At 45.2% G+C, this 17501-nt stretch overlaps 1 protein-coding gene across 2 annotated transcripts in view; it reads left to right on the top strand.

Annotated features, from left to right (window-relative positions):
- Positions 1-7807: 7807 nt before the first annotated feature.
- The window catches only part of SLC12A8 (solute carrier family 12 member 8), a 51003-nt gene continuing 41309 nt past the window's right edge, over positions 7808-17501 (top strand). The window contains exons 1-4 of one of the 2 annotated variants that reach the window (XM_066190293.1): positions 7808-7833; positions 11346-11562; positions 12339-12485; positions 15333-15524. In XM_066190293.1, coding sequence (XP_066046390.1) covers positions 11494-11562; positions 12339-12485; positions 15333-15524 — 408 coding nt within the window. In that variant the 5' untranslated portion in view covers positions 7808-7833; positions 11346-11493. Of the gene's footprint in view, positions 7834-7864; positions 8011-11345; positions 11563-12338; positions 12486-15332; positions 15525-17501 lie in introns of those variants that run through there. The other variant, XM_066190295.1, reaches the window with a different exon arrangement.

The following is a 17501-nucleotide window of genomic DNA, read 5'->3' as shown; positions in this document are numbered from 1 at the left end:
AGTCACCTCTTCCTTTGAGTTGCATATTTTTCAAATTATGAGCTATGAGATGATGAGATGGGTTTATTCTGATAAACTAGATGTCAAACTTATAGTTTGAATTGAATAGGTATTAGACTGTACAGAGCAGCATATCTATTTGAACAGTCGTCACTGCTTTAGAACCTCCCCCCCCAATTTATAAATGTATATGACCTACATTTTATAGAAAAAGAAATGTTTTTAAATGCTAGTCATTTATATAATATGTGCTTTGAAGGATTTGCTAGTCCACTTCTGTCACTTTTAGTACACTGGTATCTTTTATATGTAATGTATGCTTTTTATTATTATAATTATTATTATAATTATTATTATTGTAGACATTTCAGTAGGAGGAATTTTGCAACAGTATGAGGGGTTGAAATTTTCATTGTCAGAAATGAATTATACTGGACTTTGTCTGTGTAGTCTTGTCTTTCTTTAAATACTGTCTGGAAGGGAACTTGGTATTCAATAAAGCAAGTGACTTCCTTTTATTTTGAAGGCATACTATATAGTGCTGAATTGGATCTGAAAATGTAATGGATTTGAAGACAGAGAAATTAGTACATAATCTAGTGTACAGAAGAAATTGTTTTATGAAAAACCTGATGATATATATAGTGAAACACTGTTACAGTGAATTTCTGATTAGTGCTATTTGCCTGAAGTCCATATGCCTTCTTTGTATTTCAGTTAATAAAAAAGATAATTTGTATAGATAAATTTAGGATAATAGGTTTATTTCAATCATTATACAGTATTTCTTTATCCTACAAGATCTATTCCGTCCCTTTGTTATCAGACAAAAGACCGTAACCTGAATTCCATCAGCTGGAGTATGTATATATAGGTGAGAGATGGTTTTATAGGAACTTGGGAAATATGAATTTGCATATTCCTTATGTTTCTGACAGAAATCAGTATGTGAGTCTTTCATTATTCCTGTGAAATGAGGAATTTCCTGATACCAGTAAGAGAGTGAGTGTGTGTGTGTGTGTGTATGTGTGTGCAGGTCCATGGAAGATGTTTGAGTCTCAAGGCCAAAATTATAAAAGTATAAAAGGATTTAATGTAGCTCAACACATGACTTACATTTAATATGTAAAAGAAACATTTAAATTTCATAACTCAAAAAAAGACAAAAATAGTTTTGCAGGGAACAAAACTATTTGGATAGCAGGCTTGACCAAATGAATTTTTTTTGGTTAAACTTGATATATTTTAAATGATTCTATTTCTGCCTTTATTTCTGCCCTAAAAGCAACTTAAAATATTTTGGGAGTTACTCTTCCTGTTCATTTGACTGTGAGTGTAATTTATATCATGGTTTACAAAATGTGGCATGAAGGATTGGATTGTTTTATCTGTATAATACAATGAAAGTTTGCTCTTTTTTTACATAATCATGGTGAATGGTATTGTACTCTTAGGACTGATTTATTCATTAAGTGACTTAATGAGTTTCATCACTTTTGACGTTATTGTTTTCTTATGGTTAACTTAGTCTTTTTGGGTTTATAATACCCTTCTATGTATTGTGATACTAAGGGAAGTTATGTTTTTGCTTTATTTTTAATTAAACTAATAGTTTGATAATTTATATTTGCAAATGATGCATTTTAAATGTGGTCACTTGCTGTTTGAAAAATAAAAATATAGAATACTGTTTTATGAATAGACTTAGCAGTATTTTTCATGTTAGATAATTTCAAACAAAATCTGCTTTCTTAATGAGACAGATGAAGGCATGTAAAGATACATATTGTTGTGCAAGAACTGGAGTGGATACTTTTCAACAATTAAATGAAATATTTAAATATTTGATTTGAAACACACAGAACTTACTTGGGTTTTCTTCTCCTTTGGATCTCCTTGCCTCCTTTGATTATAGAAAACAGAATATCTGACCTTAACTTCAGTCGTGGTTGTCTGAGAAGATTGCACTGAAACCACTTTAATAGAAACACCTAGTGTTAGACCAGCTTTCCTTTTGTGATTTTTGTTTGCACTGGAATGAATTTGTTCAGTGCCAGCATCTCCTCATGTACATGAGAATCAGTACTTTGTTTTAATCTCAGTGGTGAGAAGGGTGAACTCGATTACTCAAGATTTCAAGTCTGTTGGATAACAGTATGCCATGTGTGCACTACAGCATTTTGTAGCGTGTGTAGTATATGGAATATTTGTTACGCAGATTTTTCCATTGTTAAAGCAAGTATTTTTTTTAAATATTGAGGATCACAGCATTTATGCACCTACAAAACCATAAATATGCCCTGTAGCATTAATTACTGGTAATTCAGTTTTCTCCTCTTTATTTGTTATGTTTCCCTGAATCTTTTTTGTAGGTTTCTTTCTGGTAAATACTTGTTTGTTACGGAATGCTTGGCTGTGTTGATTTTACTTCGTGAAAGAGCATGTTTTATGTAAGAAGGCATTAAAAGTGGCACAATACCTTTTAAAGAGAAAAATACTGTAGTGAAGCAGTGTGTGAAGACTGAAGCTGTGACCAGATGAGCACGGCAGGAAGAGCTGGTGGGTCTGGGATGTCACCAGCCCCTCACCCAGTGGGTGCAGCAGGGTCACTACCTGGGCATCCACCTCGGGAACCTTCTCTGGGCAGCGCTGGCTGTAGGAGAGGAGCTTCTCACCTGGCCTCAGCCTGCACCCAGCAGGAGGCTCAGCAGGCTGGATTTGGCCGTAGCAGAGAGGGGCACTCAGGTTTGCTCTCATGTCTTACCTAGGGACAGCAGCCCTGGCAGTGGTGGCCATGCTCAGCCCGGGGTGGTCACTGACTGCACCAGCACTGACTGAAAGTGGCCGTAGGAAATGCCCCTGCTCAGTCCCTCTGAGCCGTGGGAGGCACTGCTGTCCCTGAGTGCCTTTGTGGGCCCCTGGAGCAGGGTGTGAACACAGCTCCAGCACTGGATAGGACTTGGTTTCAATCTTACTCCACTGTGCAAGTTACAGTATTGCCTTTTAAAAAATACCTTATAAACTTCATGTGGTATGTTAGCATCCAGCCGGCATAACTGCTTTTAATGGTTTCATGTTTAATAGTTTTAAGTTGTGGGTGCGACGTGCCTGATGATGTAGTGCCTGTGTACTCAGCCAACCTGCTTGTCTTTGTGTTCACTTACATTAGTTATACTGATTTTCATTTGTCTTAATTATGTGGTGGAAATAAGAAATCAAAACTGATCACGTCTGCTTATTGACTTTTATGATTAATACTGCCAAAGAGTAAAGTGATACCAAAGAGATACTTTTCAACATTTTGATATTGAAAAGAATTATCAGAACCTATACTTTGTGTTGAGTGAGAAAAATAGTCCATTTGAATTGCTTGCTTTTATTTCTTGCTAGGAGGGGGAAGCAGTTTTCAGTTAAAATGATTGGTTATTTAGAGGCATTAAAAATATCTCTTTGCAATTAATATTTTTCTTGCCGTGCACCAGGGAAACTATTTTGTAGTTTCAGGATAGAGAGCAGTTTATGAAAGTTCAGAGATTTGGAGGTGTGTTGTCTTAGGGAGGTCGTCTCAAAAAGAGTCCTATTTGTTGGTTATCTTCTGCACTGCACTTGCCAAATCAACAGAAGATAGTCTTCCACAGAATATTGTTTGCTTTTTTGTCTGCTTTAGTTGTCAAGGCATGAACTTTAATGAAGAGAGCTCTTCACTGGAACAGGGGTTTAAAAAGGAGCCCATCTGTGCTGTCTTCTTGAAGCCAACAGCCCTGCCCTGGTTGCTCAGGTAAGTTACCTCCTCTGCAGTGCTCTTCCTGTTTCACACCAGGGCTGATCTTCAGGTTCCTGACATCCCTGCTGCACCATCTGCTTCGAATGCACAAGTCACTGGCAGAGATTAAATAGGATGGTTTGCTGAGGTTCCATTTTAAAATGTATGCGCAGGTCTTTTGCAGTCCAGCCAGCCTACGTCACTGTTACCTGTGTCAGCAGCCGTGCATATCGTGCAGGGATCACGGAATCCAGTTCCTACCTCTGTTATTTAAACTCACTTCTGGATGTGTGCTGGGTGTACAAGTCACTGTTGTTTTTTCCACTCGGAGTCCATCTCCCTGGGCAGCTCTGCTGCTCTTCCACAGGACAGCCAAGACACATTGCTGCGTGATCGCTGTTGGTTGATTTCGTTGGGCCAGTGGCTGCGTCTTCCAGGCCTCTGGGCTAGAAATGTGGTGCCTAGTCCGGACCAGGCTTTGTGCTGACACCTTTTTAGATAGATCAGTGCCTTGGCAGTAGCTTGTACATAGCTGCCTTCATTTAGAGGTGATACCTTCTCAGCAGCTATGGAAATACAGGTATTACCACCAAGCGTGTTAATTTTTACTTTTACTCACATAAAAACTTTGTTTTTGTCATCATCAGTCATTAGCGCCATTTCACAGAGGCAGAAGTAACAGCTTTTGTTAGATCAAAAGCACTAGCCTGGCCCAAATGAAACCAAAAGGATTCATTATTTTGGCTGTGTAAATTATAAAAAAATACATCTCTGTTGTAATATGAATAATGACTGTAAGTATTATACTCTGAAAATATGAAATGTGTAAGTATTATACTCTGAAAGCTCTTCAGGAACAGCACATCCTTAATCAGTCTTGTCACAGGATAACTTGAGTCGTGAGAGAGAATAAAGCAACGACTTCGAGTGCTGGGAATTTCAGGGTAATTGTGAGGTAATCTCTTGACCATGCAAGAACAAAACAGAGGACGACATCAGAAGCTGAAAGGATGAGTTGTTTTCTCCCAGGTCCTGTGTTTTCTTTCATTTCTCTTGCCAGTTCCTGAACTATCTTTGTTAAAAAGCTTAAATAGAGCAGTGTAAGAAAGATACAGCTCAGAAAGACATAAGCAAGTGCAGTGGGACCAAGTGATCTTTTCCTGCAAACTAGGACTCTGAAAGAGGGATTTTCTTGAGGACTACATCTGTTACCTTAGAGGAACTGAACAGGATGATTGATGAGTCTCCTAGTCAAACTTGTAGCTAGGGTGATGGATGTTGCAGCCACTTGAAAATGAGCCGTAAGGACAGTGTGAGTCCCCACAGCGGGTGTGGAAATGCACTTTGGCAGTATTGGCTCTCACAGAGTTGTTGCCTGAAAATCCATTTTAAGGAACTGAAACAAGAATGTTGTTTGTAATGATGCTCAGGCATTATGTTAATAACCGCTATTACACACATTGAACAACACCAGGCAAAAATCCACTATAAAGGCAAAGTATTTTACAGTTTGCAGCTGTGAGTGAACTTGAAAGAGATTGTCTCTTCATTTAGTCTGAGAACATACTCTATGTGTCACAGCCCACCAGTTTATGGTCAAGCTAGGGTTTGTAGGTCATTAAGTGATGTGATCAGCTAAACTGGGTAGTTTATTCAGTTTGTGCTGTGTGTGTACATGGAAATTGCACATTGATGTATTGTAAGATGTGTATTTCTGGCAGTTGAAGAAGATGATGAGGTAGGTGACAATATCCATCCTATTAAGGGTCAATCCGTTCCACATTTCACAGGATGTCTCAGACTTGTGGAAGTTTCAAATTCTCATCTTCACTTGCTGACCAACCTCTGTTCTGCTGCTTTCTTTCCCTGTTTCTGGAGGCCGTGTTTGATACCTGTATTGTTCCCATAGCTGTTCTGTCCCATTTAACCTTCTGTCACCCTCTTCACTCTCTTAAATTCATTTCCAGACTCCATTCCCTGGAGCAATTTCTACTGAGTGACACCACATGGACCATCAAAAGTCTTCTCAAATCACGGTTCAGGATGTCCAATGTGTGGGACTGCCAGGCTTTGGATGGTTCTATCTCCCAGGACTTATGTAACTTGAGGGAGAGGATTCCAGGTGGTCTGTGGAATTCACAGTGTCCTTTGCTGACCCTGAAAGCACTCGAGATTTGGACTTTGAGAAAACAATTTAATCTCTTAGTTTAATTTTTCTCCCCTTTTATTCCCTGTAGAAAATAAGGTACTCGGCATAATGAGAGAGAATTTTAATTAGGGCTTTTAGAAAACTTTCTCAAATTGTGATAGTTTTCTTGGAAGGCCCAAAAGTGGTGTGGAGTAAGACTTGCATGAAGTCACTGGTTCCAAAATGTACACAGCCCTGCTGAAGGAGGGCTCCTGCTCTTAGAAGGATTCTCTTGACAAGTAGGAGAATGTTGAAAATTGCCATGACTAAAATAGGAACAGACAGAGATCAACACTGAAGATTCCTGAAAGTGCTTCTTAGCAGTGCTTGGTGATTTAATGTGTCAGTTATGGTCCTTGAAAAAAACACCTTTTACTCTTTTTCTCCTGTGGTTCTTTCCAGTGCAGAGGCAGGATTTCCCAAAGTAGTGTTCAGCAGTGGCAAGTGGCAGTAACAGCTGGCCCAAGAAACTTCTTTAGCACTTGCCAGGTGTGCACATGTGTGTGGGGAGGGGGCAGAAGTGCCTGCAGGCAGGCTGCAGGGCTTGGTCCTCAGGGAATTAGTGACTCTTTATCAGTGCTGCAACAAATTCAAGATACTTATTTCAGATGTTTCACTGGCCCTCATGATGGGAGAATCTGGCTGAACCTGTTCCCTGGTAGTTGTAGAGTGTAAAAAGAAGAGAGTGGAGGAGAGTTTCTGAAATATTCCAGGAATGGGATATCCTGGGGAGCTATCCATAGGATTGGGACTGTTCAGCTTGGAAAAGATGCTTAGGAGTGACCTAAATGCAGCCTTCCAGCACCTGGAGGGAGCTTAAAGGAAACACTACAAGAGCATGTAGTGACAGGACAAAGGGGAACAGCTTCAAACAGAGAGAGAGCAGGTTTAGATGAGATACTGGGAAGAAGTTCTTTACTGTGAGGGTGGTGAGGCACTAGAACAGGATGCCTGGAGAAGCTGTGTGGATGCCCCATCCCTGGAAGGGTTCAAGGCCAAGTTGGACAGGGCTTTGAGCAACCTAGTGAAAGGTGTCTGCCCAGTACAGGGCGGTTGGCATCAGATGATCTTTTAGGTCCCTTTGAACCCCAGACATTCTGTGATTTCCTCAGGCTTTATCCTCTTTTGAGAAGTCATCTGTCTTCCCTGAACTCTTGCTTTCCTTTTCTGCCACTCGCAGAAACTTGGTGTTTTTATTCAAGGGTAAAGGCTTATTCATACTTTGGCTCTGCAGGAAAATCAAAACAGGTTCACTGGATTACATGGATGTCTTGTATGAAACCTTTTTGAAAATTAAAATGGCTCTAACTCATTTTAGAAGTAAATTAAATCGAAGCGTACTATGCGAACTCTAAGGAAGGGTGGCTGGCTCTAGATTTGATCTTCTTTATATTGAGACTATCCAAAATTCCTGCCTTTAATTCAGGCGGAGCTTTGCCTGAGCAGGGTCACAGGATTTCTTGACAGCCCAGGGCTGGAAAGTTTGACTGGATCGAGTTCCTATTGAAACATCGCTGCGGCCGCTGCTGTGCGGAATGAGAGCCCCCTTTCCCCGCGGCCAGCGTTTTCTCGAGCAACCGCGAATTTGCTTATTTATTCACTCATTTTGTCAGACTCCTGAGAACTGCAGATTGAGGGGCAGTCTGCTCCCAGCCCCAAATGATTTCTGTTTCCCACGCTGGGCGCTGCGGGGTCTCGGCGCTCCGGGAACCTGCGTGTCCCGGGCACGGGTGGGACCGGCCCGAGCCGGGCAGATGCTGATGCCGCTGCGGGGGCGGGCGCGGTGCCCGGGCAGACGTGGCAGCGCCCGGGGCCGCCCCGGCGGGAGGCGGCGCCGCGGGAGCCGGCGGGAAGGAGGGAGGGAGGGCCCGGGAGCGGCCAGGTGAGTGGGGTCGGCACCGCGGGGACACCCCCGAGCCGGGATAGGGGACCGGCCTGAGCCGCGGGGGCCGCCCGGGGACTGCGCAGCTGGCGCCGGGCTTGGCTCGGCTTTGCCCGCTGCTCCCTCCGGCGCTGCGCCGGCTCGGTCGGGGCGGAGGCGGCGGAGGAAAGGAGGGAGGTAAACGGGAGAGAGGAAAGTTAAAAAATGAAAACCATGACGGGGGTTGGGAAGAAAAAAAAGGTGGAAAAGAGCCCCTCCCCAAAAAAGGTAGAAGAAAAAGGCGAATAAAAAAGGGCGTGGGGAGGAAGTTAAAAAAAAAAAAAAGGTAAAAGAAAACCAGACAAAAAGGAAATGCAAGAGAAAAAGGAAGAAAAACAGGGAAACAGAAAAGGAAAAAAAAAGGGTGTGGGGGGGAAATGAATTTGAAAGAGGAAAAAACAAACGTAGGGAAGAGGGAACGGGTAAGTCGGAGCGCTGCCCGGGCAGGGGTGGGCAGCCCGGTGTGGCGGCGGCCGCAGCCCGCGGCACCAAGGTGTTGGCAGCGCCGTGGCCTCTGCCAAATCCAAGCTCTCCGGCCACTCCGGAAAACTGAAGTTGCTGGGGAGAGTCCGGACTCGTTTCCCACGTCTGGTGTTCCGCAGCCTTCGTTGCTCTGCGGAGATATGTGAAAACAAAACGAGCTCGGCAATTGTCCTGGCTGGCGCAGTAAATGAGTAACTGGGAATAGCCAAGCGCTGCTCTTTGTGGCGTTACCTTTATTGCACTGATGGCTGCTCCGTTTCCCTTTAATTCTGCTTTCCTAAAAGGCTCCTAAATTAAGTGTTTTTAAGAACTTGACCCGGAGAGGAGTTGAAGGGATTTATTAAAACTTTAAAATGCTGTTGGCTGTTGTGTCCCTTGGGAGGAGAGGCTTTAGGAGCACCCCCTCTGGCGAGGACTGAGGCTTCGGAGGTCGTGGGACCACACGCAGCCGTGCTTGGGAAGGCGTTAACCTTTCCTCTTCAAAATCAGCCAGCTGTTGAGCAGCTCAGAGCAGCGACACTTAGCTCAGAAGCAGCTTCAATGTGATGATTAATAAAATAGTGCTTTGAAAGGATATGCAGGGCACAGAAATGTAATCTATAGGAATCTGGTTTTGTGATTAAATATAGAAGTGTTGCAGGAAAAGGAGATGAGCCTTTGTAATGTTTCTGCGAGGTTTGCTAATGCTCTTCTGCTCTCTTGAGTGCTAAATGGTATGGAAAGATTAAACCAGACATTCTTCTTTAATTTATAGACTGGTTAGTGTATTTGGCAGAAACTTCAGGAATAATAACAGCAGTTTACTTTCAAGTTAGAGGTTCACTTATATTCGAGGAAAATTGTGTCTGTTTAGTTTATTTTTCCTGCTGGTGTGTATAGCAGAAAAAGCTTTGGCAGTGTTGATGACCTGGACATAAAATAGCACCCAAAAATATTCCTGTGCTGATAGTGTGCTGCGTGGGGCAAGAGCAGGGCACCTGCCTTAAGGACTTTCCACTCACAGACCCTAAATTGCGGAAATACTTGCATGTTCATGGATTGGGATGTGCTGTGTGTGCGTTTGTTCAGCTCCCATTTCTGTGCTTTACACCCCCTCCCGTGTTTGCTTTGGCTACCTCGTAGGGGCCAATGGATCCGTGAGTTGTGGTGGGATGTAAATAATTGCAGAACTAGGTAATAAGATTTTTAGGCAGTTGGAAATGCCACAGAGGAGCAGTACTGCAGAGGCAATTTCCTGGCATTGTGGAGGAGGAAGATCTTACACCTAGGTGTGCAGTAGCTGAGCAGAAAGCGCTCTGGAGCGCAGGGCAAGAGAAGGGTTTTAAAGCAGAGAAAAAGGAAGGAAATGGTGAGATAAGGGGATTTAAATGTCTAGGCAGGTAACAGTTCTTGCTAGGTGTGCTCTGGGTCTAAAATCTATGTGTGCAGCCCTTCTTTCTGCATTTTGCAAGTTTCAGTTGGGCAATATGGGTGCATCACACCTATCCATGTAATGTTACACAGGAAATACACTGAGCAAGTCACTTCAGCCCTGAGCTACTGTAAGGGGTTGGAGCCATCTCCTTCTGACTCCCTTGTGGAGAGGTTTAGAGAGCAGGGGGGCTGCAGGGCTGCAGGCTCCCTCTTCCTACACATCTAGATGGGACTGCTGTGGCAGACTGGAGTTTGGATGACCCCAGTGAATGCTTTACTGAGTGAAGTCTCTGTTGAGGAGGGACTGCACTGGCGATTCTTAGGAGAATATGGCTATTCAATTGTAATCTTGTTTCACGTTGGATATTTTCTTCCATTTTTTATTACTGTGGCTATTTGAAAAAGAACATGAGTTTTGTTTCTTTAGAGTTCATCTGCTCCTGCTGCTTTTGCCCTGCTTGAAGCCCCAATCTCTCTGTAACAGCAACCATTTGTGATATTGAGAAAGGGTTATTTGCTTCAAGAAATATGGAGGCAGCAGCAGGGCATCAGTGACCTCTTATGGCTTTGGGGCTACTTAACAGGCCATGTGGGCAGGGCTAAGAAAAACCTCCTCTGCTGGCCATTGTACTCCAGCTGCAGGAGACCTTCTGCAACTGAAACACTGTGGTGGAGCAGCATCTGCTTTGGTTATTTAATACTGGGTATTTCAGAGTAATAAGGGCAGGATGGTGAAAAGCATTTCTGGTGCAGAAATCCTGAGTGACACAAAGTAGGTTCTGTATGTCTCTGTCTCTATGCAATAGGCAGAGCACACTTCTGTTGGATTCTTTTGCCTGTGATAAATCTGGGCTCTGGTCTCAGGTAAGGTGTCCAGCCATTGGTACAAGCCTTGTTGTGATCACGATTTGTCCTTGTAAGCATGTGGGCTCAGCTGGCCTGCAAATTACCAGCCCCAGGAGAGCCAGTGATCCAGACAAACTGCCCTCTCCACATTTGTGGTACAAGTCTTGCTCCCCTCTGGCTGCAGCCCTCTTTGTCTTACCTAGGCATGGTGTACTGTACTGAGGAATAGCCAAAAGGTCTCTCTTGACACCTGGTGTGGAGACTGTGGGTAACTGAATATGCTGGCAGGACCTTGGTCTGCAAAAGGTACAGATAAAGGAGATGTGATCAAGGCTGTAAAAGCGATGAGTGGTGCTGGGAAGTGAATAATCCATGTGTCCTATGTCACTGGAGCACAGGAGCATGCAATGACATTACCAGGCACCAGATTTAAAACCGAGAGGAAATGCATTTTGCAGGCAACGCTGTGGAGCTGTGGAGCCAGTGCTACAGGATGCTGGGGTTAGATTTGGAGAAGGCTCCAAGGGCTGTTAAATGTGTAGCTGGTGGTGGAGCCTGTGCTGGGAGCAGGGCTTGGGAGGGTGCTGGGGGAGCATTGCTCTCTGCTTGCTGTGGTGTCACTCTGGTTCAGCATCTGCTACAAGCTGCTATTGACTGTGTGGACAATGGCCTTGTGCTTTGGCAGACTAAGAAAGCAGCAGTTGTGTCTTTCATCTTTCCTGCTTTCACAGCAAAGCTGGAATAAAACCATGAATCTTCTACAACGGAGGAGCCAGCACTGCAGGAATTTGACCGAGCTGACCTCCCACCCAGAGCAGCTTTGCCTGTGGCTGTGATAGAGCTGTGCCTTGGGCAGGCGGAGGTGACGCGGAGGGGACGATGTTCAGCCGGAATGGTGCCCGAGGTGAGGGACACGTCCAAGAGCTCTTCCATGAGGAAGCACAGCAGGTATGTCAGAGAGCCATTTCCTTTCCCAGATTTCTATTTCGCGGCCTCTGTCCTCCTGGTCACCTCTGTGGCAAGGGAACAGGACCAAAGTAGCAAAACTGCCCTTTGTTTTGCTATGTAAATCTGAGGTGTGTGACGTAGAAAGGGAAAGAGGAGACTTGATTTCCAGAGGGCAAGAGGAAGCAGTTGCCATAGGAAAATTGCAGTTTCCCTGGAGTTTCAGATCTAAGTTCCAGCAACTCTGGAAAATCACCATGCACCAAGTCCCACAGTCCTGTGTCTCCTCAAGAAGCAAAGGGTCCTGATCAGATGTGGCTGTGATGGGAAGACCATCTTTACCTGCTCTGTTGGTCCAAGCTGGTCCAACCTGGTTTGTCATATCCTCTAATGGACTTCTCCCATGCACTGAGGATCCTGCTTGCCTTGGTGGAGGGTTTGGTAGGGACAGGAGGAGAAGCACAGTGTGTAGCTGCAGGCTCTGTGAAGGACAGACCCTGAATGGTGTTTTTGGTTCATAAATTGGCGTAAATTCACTGAGGCTCAGTAGGGTTCCTTTGCTGCTTATCCTACAGGAATATAAACAGGGTATTTTAGGGAGCCCTCTCTTTCAGGGCCCAGGCATCTCAACAGCCCTTCATCTCAGAGACAGCTTGCAGCAAAGGAGCGTCTTAGCAGCTGTTGGTGCCCATCCTCCTGCTGCTGGCTGGCTGAGGCACCACTTGTGCAGTCTGCCCATTAAACATCAGAGGTAAAACCCAGGCTTTGCTTTTCCCTAGGTATCTGAAACACAGACCAAGCCCTGGTGGAAGATCCAGCTGTTTGTATGGGAGCCGGTGCTTTTTGGAACGTGGGATGGGGTCTTCACCTCCTGCATGATCAACATTTTTGGAGTGGTTCTTTTCCTGAGGACAGGATGGCTTGTGGTGAGTGAGTGTTGACTTGGCTGAATGTTTGAATAGAAGTTTTCCTCTGCCTCTCCTTACCTGGTATCTCCATCACCAGCCAAGTGTTTTGGATTTTATGCTCTTCCTTATAGATGTTGCTCATGCCCTCTGGTGTTTGGTAGCTTTTCAAAAAGTTCCACTAAAATGTGCAGCTGAAGTGGTCTTTGTGAGTGGTTTCCTATCATAGCTTTCAGAAAGAGAGGGGAAAGCACAACAACCAACCTTGACAATGAACAGGGACACCCTTGTGTTGTATTGCTGAAGAGAAATCAGCGCTTTTCAGGTAAAGTAGTTACAGCCACTCATCCATCTTCCCAACACCACTGAAGGAGGTCTCTTCCAACCATGTCAGTGTTGGAGACCCTGATTTTTTGAATGGGGAATCCTCAGTCAGCTGAAATTGTCATTGCTATCAAAAGATCTTCCACTGCTGGGTCCTTAATAATATCTCACTGAGGGCTAGAGCCTGGAATACCATCCCCTCCTGATGCAAAACATTGTATTATGGCTCAAAATTTCCCCTCAGAAGAAGGAAAGCTTCCCCAGAGATGTATGGGATTTGAGCTTCAGGCAGAGTTCTTGTCACAGGCATGGTGGATGCCTTCCAAAAGGAGCAGGAAGACACTTGCACTCTGTACTGAAAATTGCTTTGCTGGAGGTGTTGAGGGGAGCTGCAGTTGTCATGGTGGAGAAGCTGGGAGAATTTTTTAGCTTCCTTTTCCTTCTGATTTTATTTCCTCCACATCCCCTTTGAAAGCAAGTTACTTCTGGAGCAAACACAAATATAAATAAAGCCAGTAAATAAAAGAAAAACTGAACCAGCTGGAAGCTAGCATGAAAGGGAAGGGAGGAGAAGTCAGGGTTGGCAGAGAGCTCCCCTGGCAGAGGACAGTCATACATCGAGCTATTCCCAGAGTCAGGCTCTTGCTATAAATTTTCAGAGCTGGAGCTGGGGCTGGTGAAGCTTTGCAGTTCCAGGGGACCTAATCTTGCTGAAATGTTCAACAGGGATTGCTGCTGCACTAACCCCTTCCAGCATGCATGCATAAATAAGCATCATTGTTTAATGGGGGCTTTTTTTTCCCACTTTCTCTGCTTGCTATCGTTGCTGTGAGTCCAGTATTCCCCCTCAGTCTTAGTGTTAACCCCTTCTTCTGTAGGAACTATTGGATTCCCCATTAACTGTTGCCATAGCTTGCTACCACCTTTCTGGAAAAGCCCAAGGCTAAGTGAATGTTTGCTTTTCTATTTTTTTTTTTTTAACTGAAGCATATAATGTTTATCAACCATTTAACCTGGGGTAATCTGCTGAAGAAAAAGAACAATTGTCCTTTTAAAAAAGAAGTATGGCGTTGGGGTGGGCTGTGGTGCTGACCCAACCACAGCTGTGTTTATAGCAAGCCTTGGCTCTGTTCCCCACTGACCAGATAACACCCCTGTCAAAGGCAGCAGGCTGCTGAACCAAAATAGGATTTTATGATGATAGCAACATCCTGGATATGTTTCTGTTTTTTTCACAAAAAAAAGAGAAAAGGGAAAAAAAATATCTGGGATTTCAACCAACCCCAGAGCAAGGAAGCAGCCTTTTAGTGCTGGTGATGAAAACCCCATCACAACTAGCGTGGCCTCAGAGATGAACATTGCCGGAGCAAGGTTGGAAAAAGGGGATGTAGACATGGCCTGGAATATAAGTAAAAGGAAGGGAAGCCAGATATTAACAGAGCACTGGGCACTGGAGGAGACTTCTGATTGCTGTGCAGTGGCCTGAGCGATTTGTCAGCAGGGGAAGGTGGGCTGGAGCACAGGGGGAAGCTCTTGACCCTGGAAAATAAATTACAGCCATGTGCGAGAGAGTGGGAAGGCCCTGAGCTCAGAAGAGTTCTTAAATTCTTTTAGAGGTACTAAGCACCTTCTCTTTCTGAAAATCCGACCCTGAATGGCAAACTGAACCCCTAAAAGGAGGTGGTGCTGGTCCTTAAAGCTGCCAACGAGGACCTGCAGCTGCGTTTGTTCAGAGGCTTTTTCTCTTTGCCCCACAGTGAGACTGTGGTGGGTGCAGCAGCTCCTCCTGGGGCCCTCCCTCTGCCGCAGGCAGGAATGGTTGTGTTTTTTTCCATGGGGCTGAATCTTGTGCAGAAAAGTCCCCCGAGCCCAGGCAGGGCGAGAGCCACCTGCCACTCCGTGCGCGCCCCGCGGATCAGGGCCGGCACACGCCGCTTTATGGGAGTGTTATTTATCTTCCACGCTGCATTGCCTTTGGGGTTTTGTTCTTTGGGATCTCATTGTTTGAAAGGATCAGATCTTTCAAAGGTAAATGTTCTGAAAAATTAAAATGCAAGCTTGATGCTGTTAATAAATCAGTTGTTGCAAATCCCAAGGGTTCAATTTTGAAACTACTTTTTGTTATGAAAGTGGTTTTTTTTAGGTTTTTTTTTTTTTAAGCATGTCATTCTAAACCGTGCAGGCAGGCAGTGATCCTATGGTGGCTGAATCATTGCTTGACCTCATTCCCTTTAAACCAGAGGACAAAATCAGTGATTCATGGAAGAGCCCATTGACAGAGCAGAACCTGCTCATGCAAAGGTCTGCTCAGCCCCAGGCTCAAGGACAAGACAGGTTCTCATCAAAGGGGTGCTAGTAAAGGCTGTAAATTCAGCAATCAATTACATTAATTAGGCAAGTAGGGGTGTCTGAGTGTGTTTCTTTTAATCTGCAATGACTCCAGATTCATAGATCACTAGTGACTGGAAGTAGGTAGTTGTTCTTATTCTGTCCCAGCAGATTGGTGTGAATTAATCTTTATTTGATCTTTTTTTTTCTTTCCAGGGGAACACTGGCATTGTAATGGGCATGTTTCTGGTGTCCTTTGTCATTCTGGTTGCCCTGGTGACAGTCTTGTCTGGAATTGGGGTGTGTGAGAAGTGCAGCATTGGAAGTGGAGGAGTCTACTCCATGATTTCTACTGTCCTTGGAGGTCAAGTAGGGGGCACCATTGGCCTCCTTTACATTTTTGGCCAGGTAATTTTAAAAAGTTATTCTAAGAAAATTTGGAAACTTTGCAATGCAGATATTAATCTTGTGCTGTCCTGCTGCAGAAAGTAATGTTTTAAGTAAAATCTGGGTAATGCTGCACAGTGCTGGGCAACATGGGAGAGCACCACAGGGAGCACTCAGCCCCAGGCTGCTCCCCAAGAGCAAGCCTGTGCACGGCAATGTGCTGCCTGGCATGGTCACCCTGGTGGAGGAGCTGAGTGTCTGGACAAGCCAGGCAGGTCATATCCTCCCATCCCAAATTACCCCCATTGCCAGGACATGCCCTTGCTGGTGGGAGACTGAAATTAAACGAAGCAGGAGAGGGCAGGGTGGTCAAGCAAAGCTCAGTGAAATGGCTGTGGACTGGCAGGTTGGCCTTGGCGTGTCCACATGCCCTTAGGGATCGGGCAAGGCTTGGCTGCTTCTCTGGGGGAGCCAGCAGAAGTGGAGCTGGTGTGGGAGGAGAACTGGGCAGGGGTGAGGGCCACAGCTAATTGACTTCTTGTGAGCCAAAAGTCACAGTTCTGGATTTTCTGAAAGATCCCAAGGAGCTGTTGTGGTGGTGAAGCACAAAAATACACAAGTAGTATACAAAAAGAATGGAAAATAATCACTTAAACCTGCAGTAACTTAACCCTCTCCCCCCATAAAGATATTATGAACAGTATAAAATGTGGTGAGCAGAGAAGCATTTTTATGGAGGCTTGTTTTTAACTGACTGGCTTAAAGCAATCTCCAAAAACCCTTAACAGCCCCCAAAACAAAAATAATCCCCTCTTCTCCTTTCACTCCAGATTAAAAGCAAGTGTCCATAAAATATGAACTGAACCCAGTTACAAGCCAAGATATGGAAAGGGGCCACACATGAGAATCCTTCCTGTCATATTTTCCACTCTTGCTTTCCGAGAGGACCCCATCTGGGAAAGCAATCAGGTTGCAGCCTGTCCTGAGGGTCGTAAAAGCTGGGCTGCAGCAGCCCTGGCCCCTGGCTTGGCATCCTGTGTGCACAGGGGCTGCGGGCTGGGAGCTGGCAACTCACTTAAAATCGCTTTGCCTGCTCCCGAAAGCTGCTGATGCCTTTCCTTTCTCAGCTGTGCTTTCTCCCCAACGTGCCCTGCACCAGCTGCAGGCTGATCCTCTGCTACAGCATGCTCAGGGAGTGCTGTAACTTCTGTCATGAGGCAGCTGCTGCCAGAAGTGGGGTACTCGCCACATGCTGGCCACATGCTGCAGAGAAAGACTCTCAGGGTGCAGTTCCCCTGATCGAGGTGTTTGCCTGTGATGGAAGTGTATCCTCCAGGATCTCCAAGTTGCAGGTATCTGAGTCAGAACATCTGAATGCCATCAACCTTGCTGAAAACCGCACAGATCCTGCAGCTCCCGGGTATGAGCCAGGTTGTCCTGAGCATCCTCAGTGAAGCAGTGCTGGATCTGTCCCGGGTAGGGGATCTGCAGTGAATGAGGGTTCTGCTCTTGCACATCCCTCATCTGGGATGGTGGGGTTGCAGGACCACACCACACCAGCCATACCAAATGCAGCCCTGCCCTGGTTTTCCAGGGATGCCATTCACTGGAAAGTGTTGCTGAATTGTCAGCTAGTGGGAATTTCTGGAGGGAAACTTCCTAATATTTTGGATTGTTGTCCTGCAGTGGTGTTTGAAGCCTGAGCCTGTGCTGCAGATGTCCTGTCCTGCAGGCTCTTGGCCACCCGGGGCAGAGTGTGTGTCCTGTCCTGCTCCAAGGAAAAACAGGCAGCTTTCCTGGGAGCTCAGGGAGGCATGGTTCACACAGTGTGTTCTCCTCCAAAGTGCAGGCTCCATTCCAGCAGCGAGATGGGGAGCCGGTGAAAAGTCAGAGTTTGCATCCAAACTAAACACCGAGTTAAAAATAACCCCCAGGAGGCAGTGAAGGGGGAAACAAAGTGCTGGTGTTCAGGCAGGTGTTGAACTGGGACCCTTTCCT

Source organism: Chamaea fasciata, unplaced genomic scaffold, assembly GCF_029207755.1.
Source record: "Chamaea fasciata isolate MVZ Bird 193981 ecotype frontalis unplaced genomic scaffold, bChaFas1.0.hap1 SCAF_8, whole genome shotgun sequence".
NCBI classification, from domain to species: domain Eukaryota; kingdom Metazoa; phylum Chordata; class Aves; order Passeriformes; family Sylviidae; genus Chamaea; species Chamaea fasciata.
The sequence above is the reverse complement of the archived record's forward strand: the minus strand, read 5'-3'. Positions and strand labels throughout refer to the sequence as shown.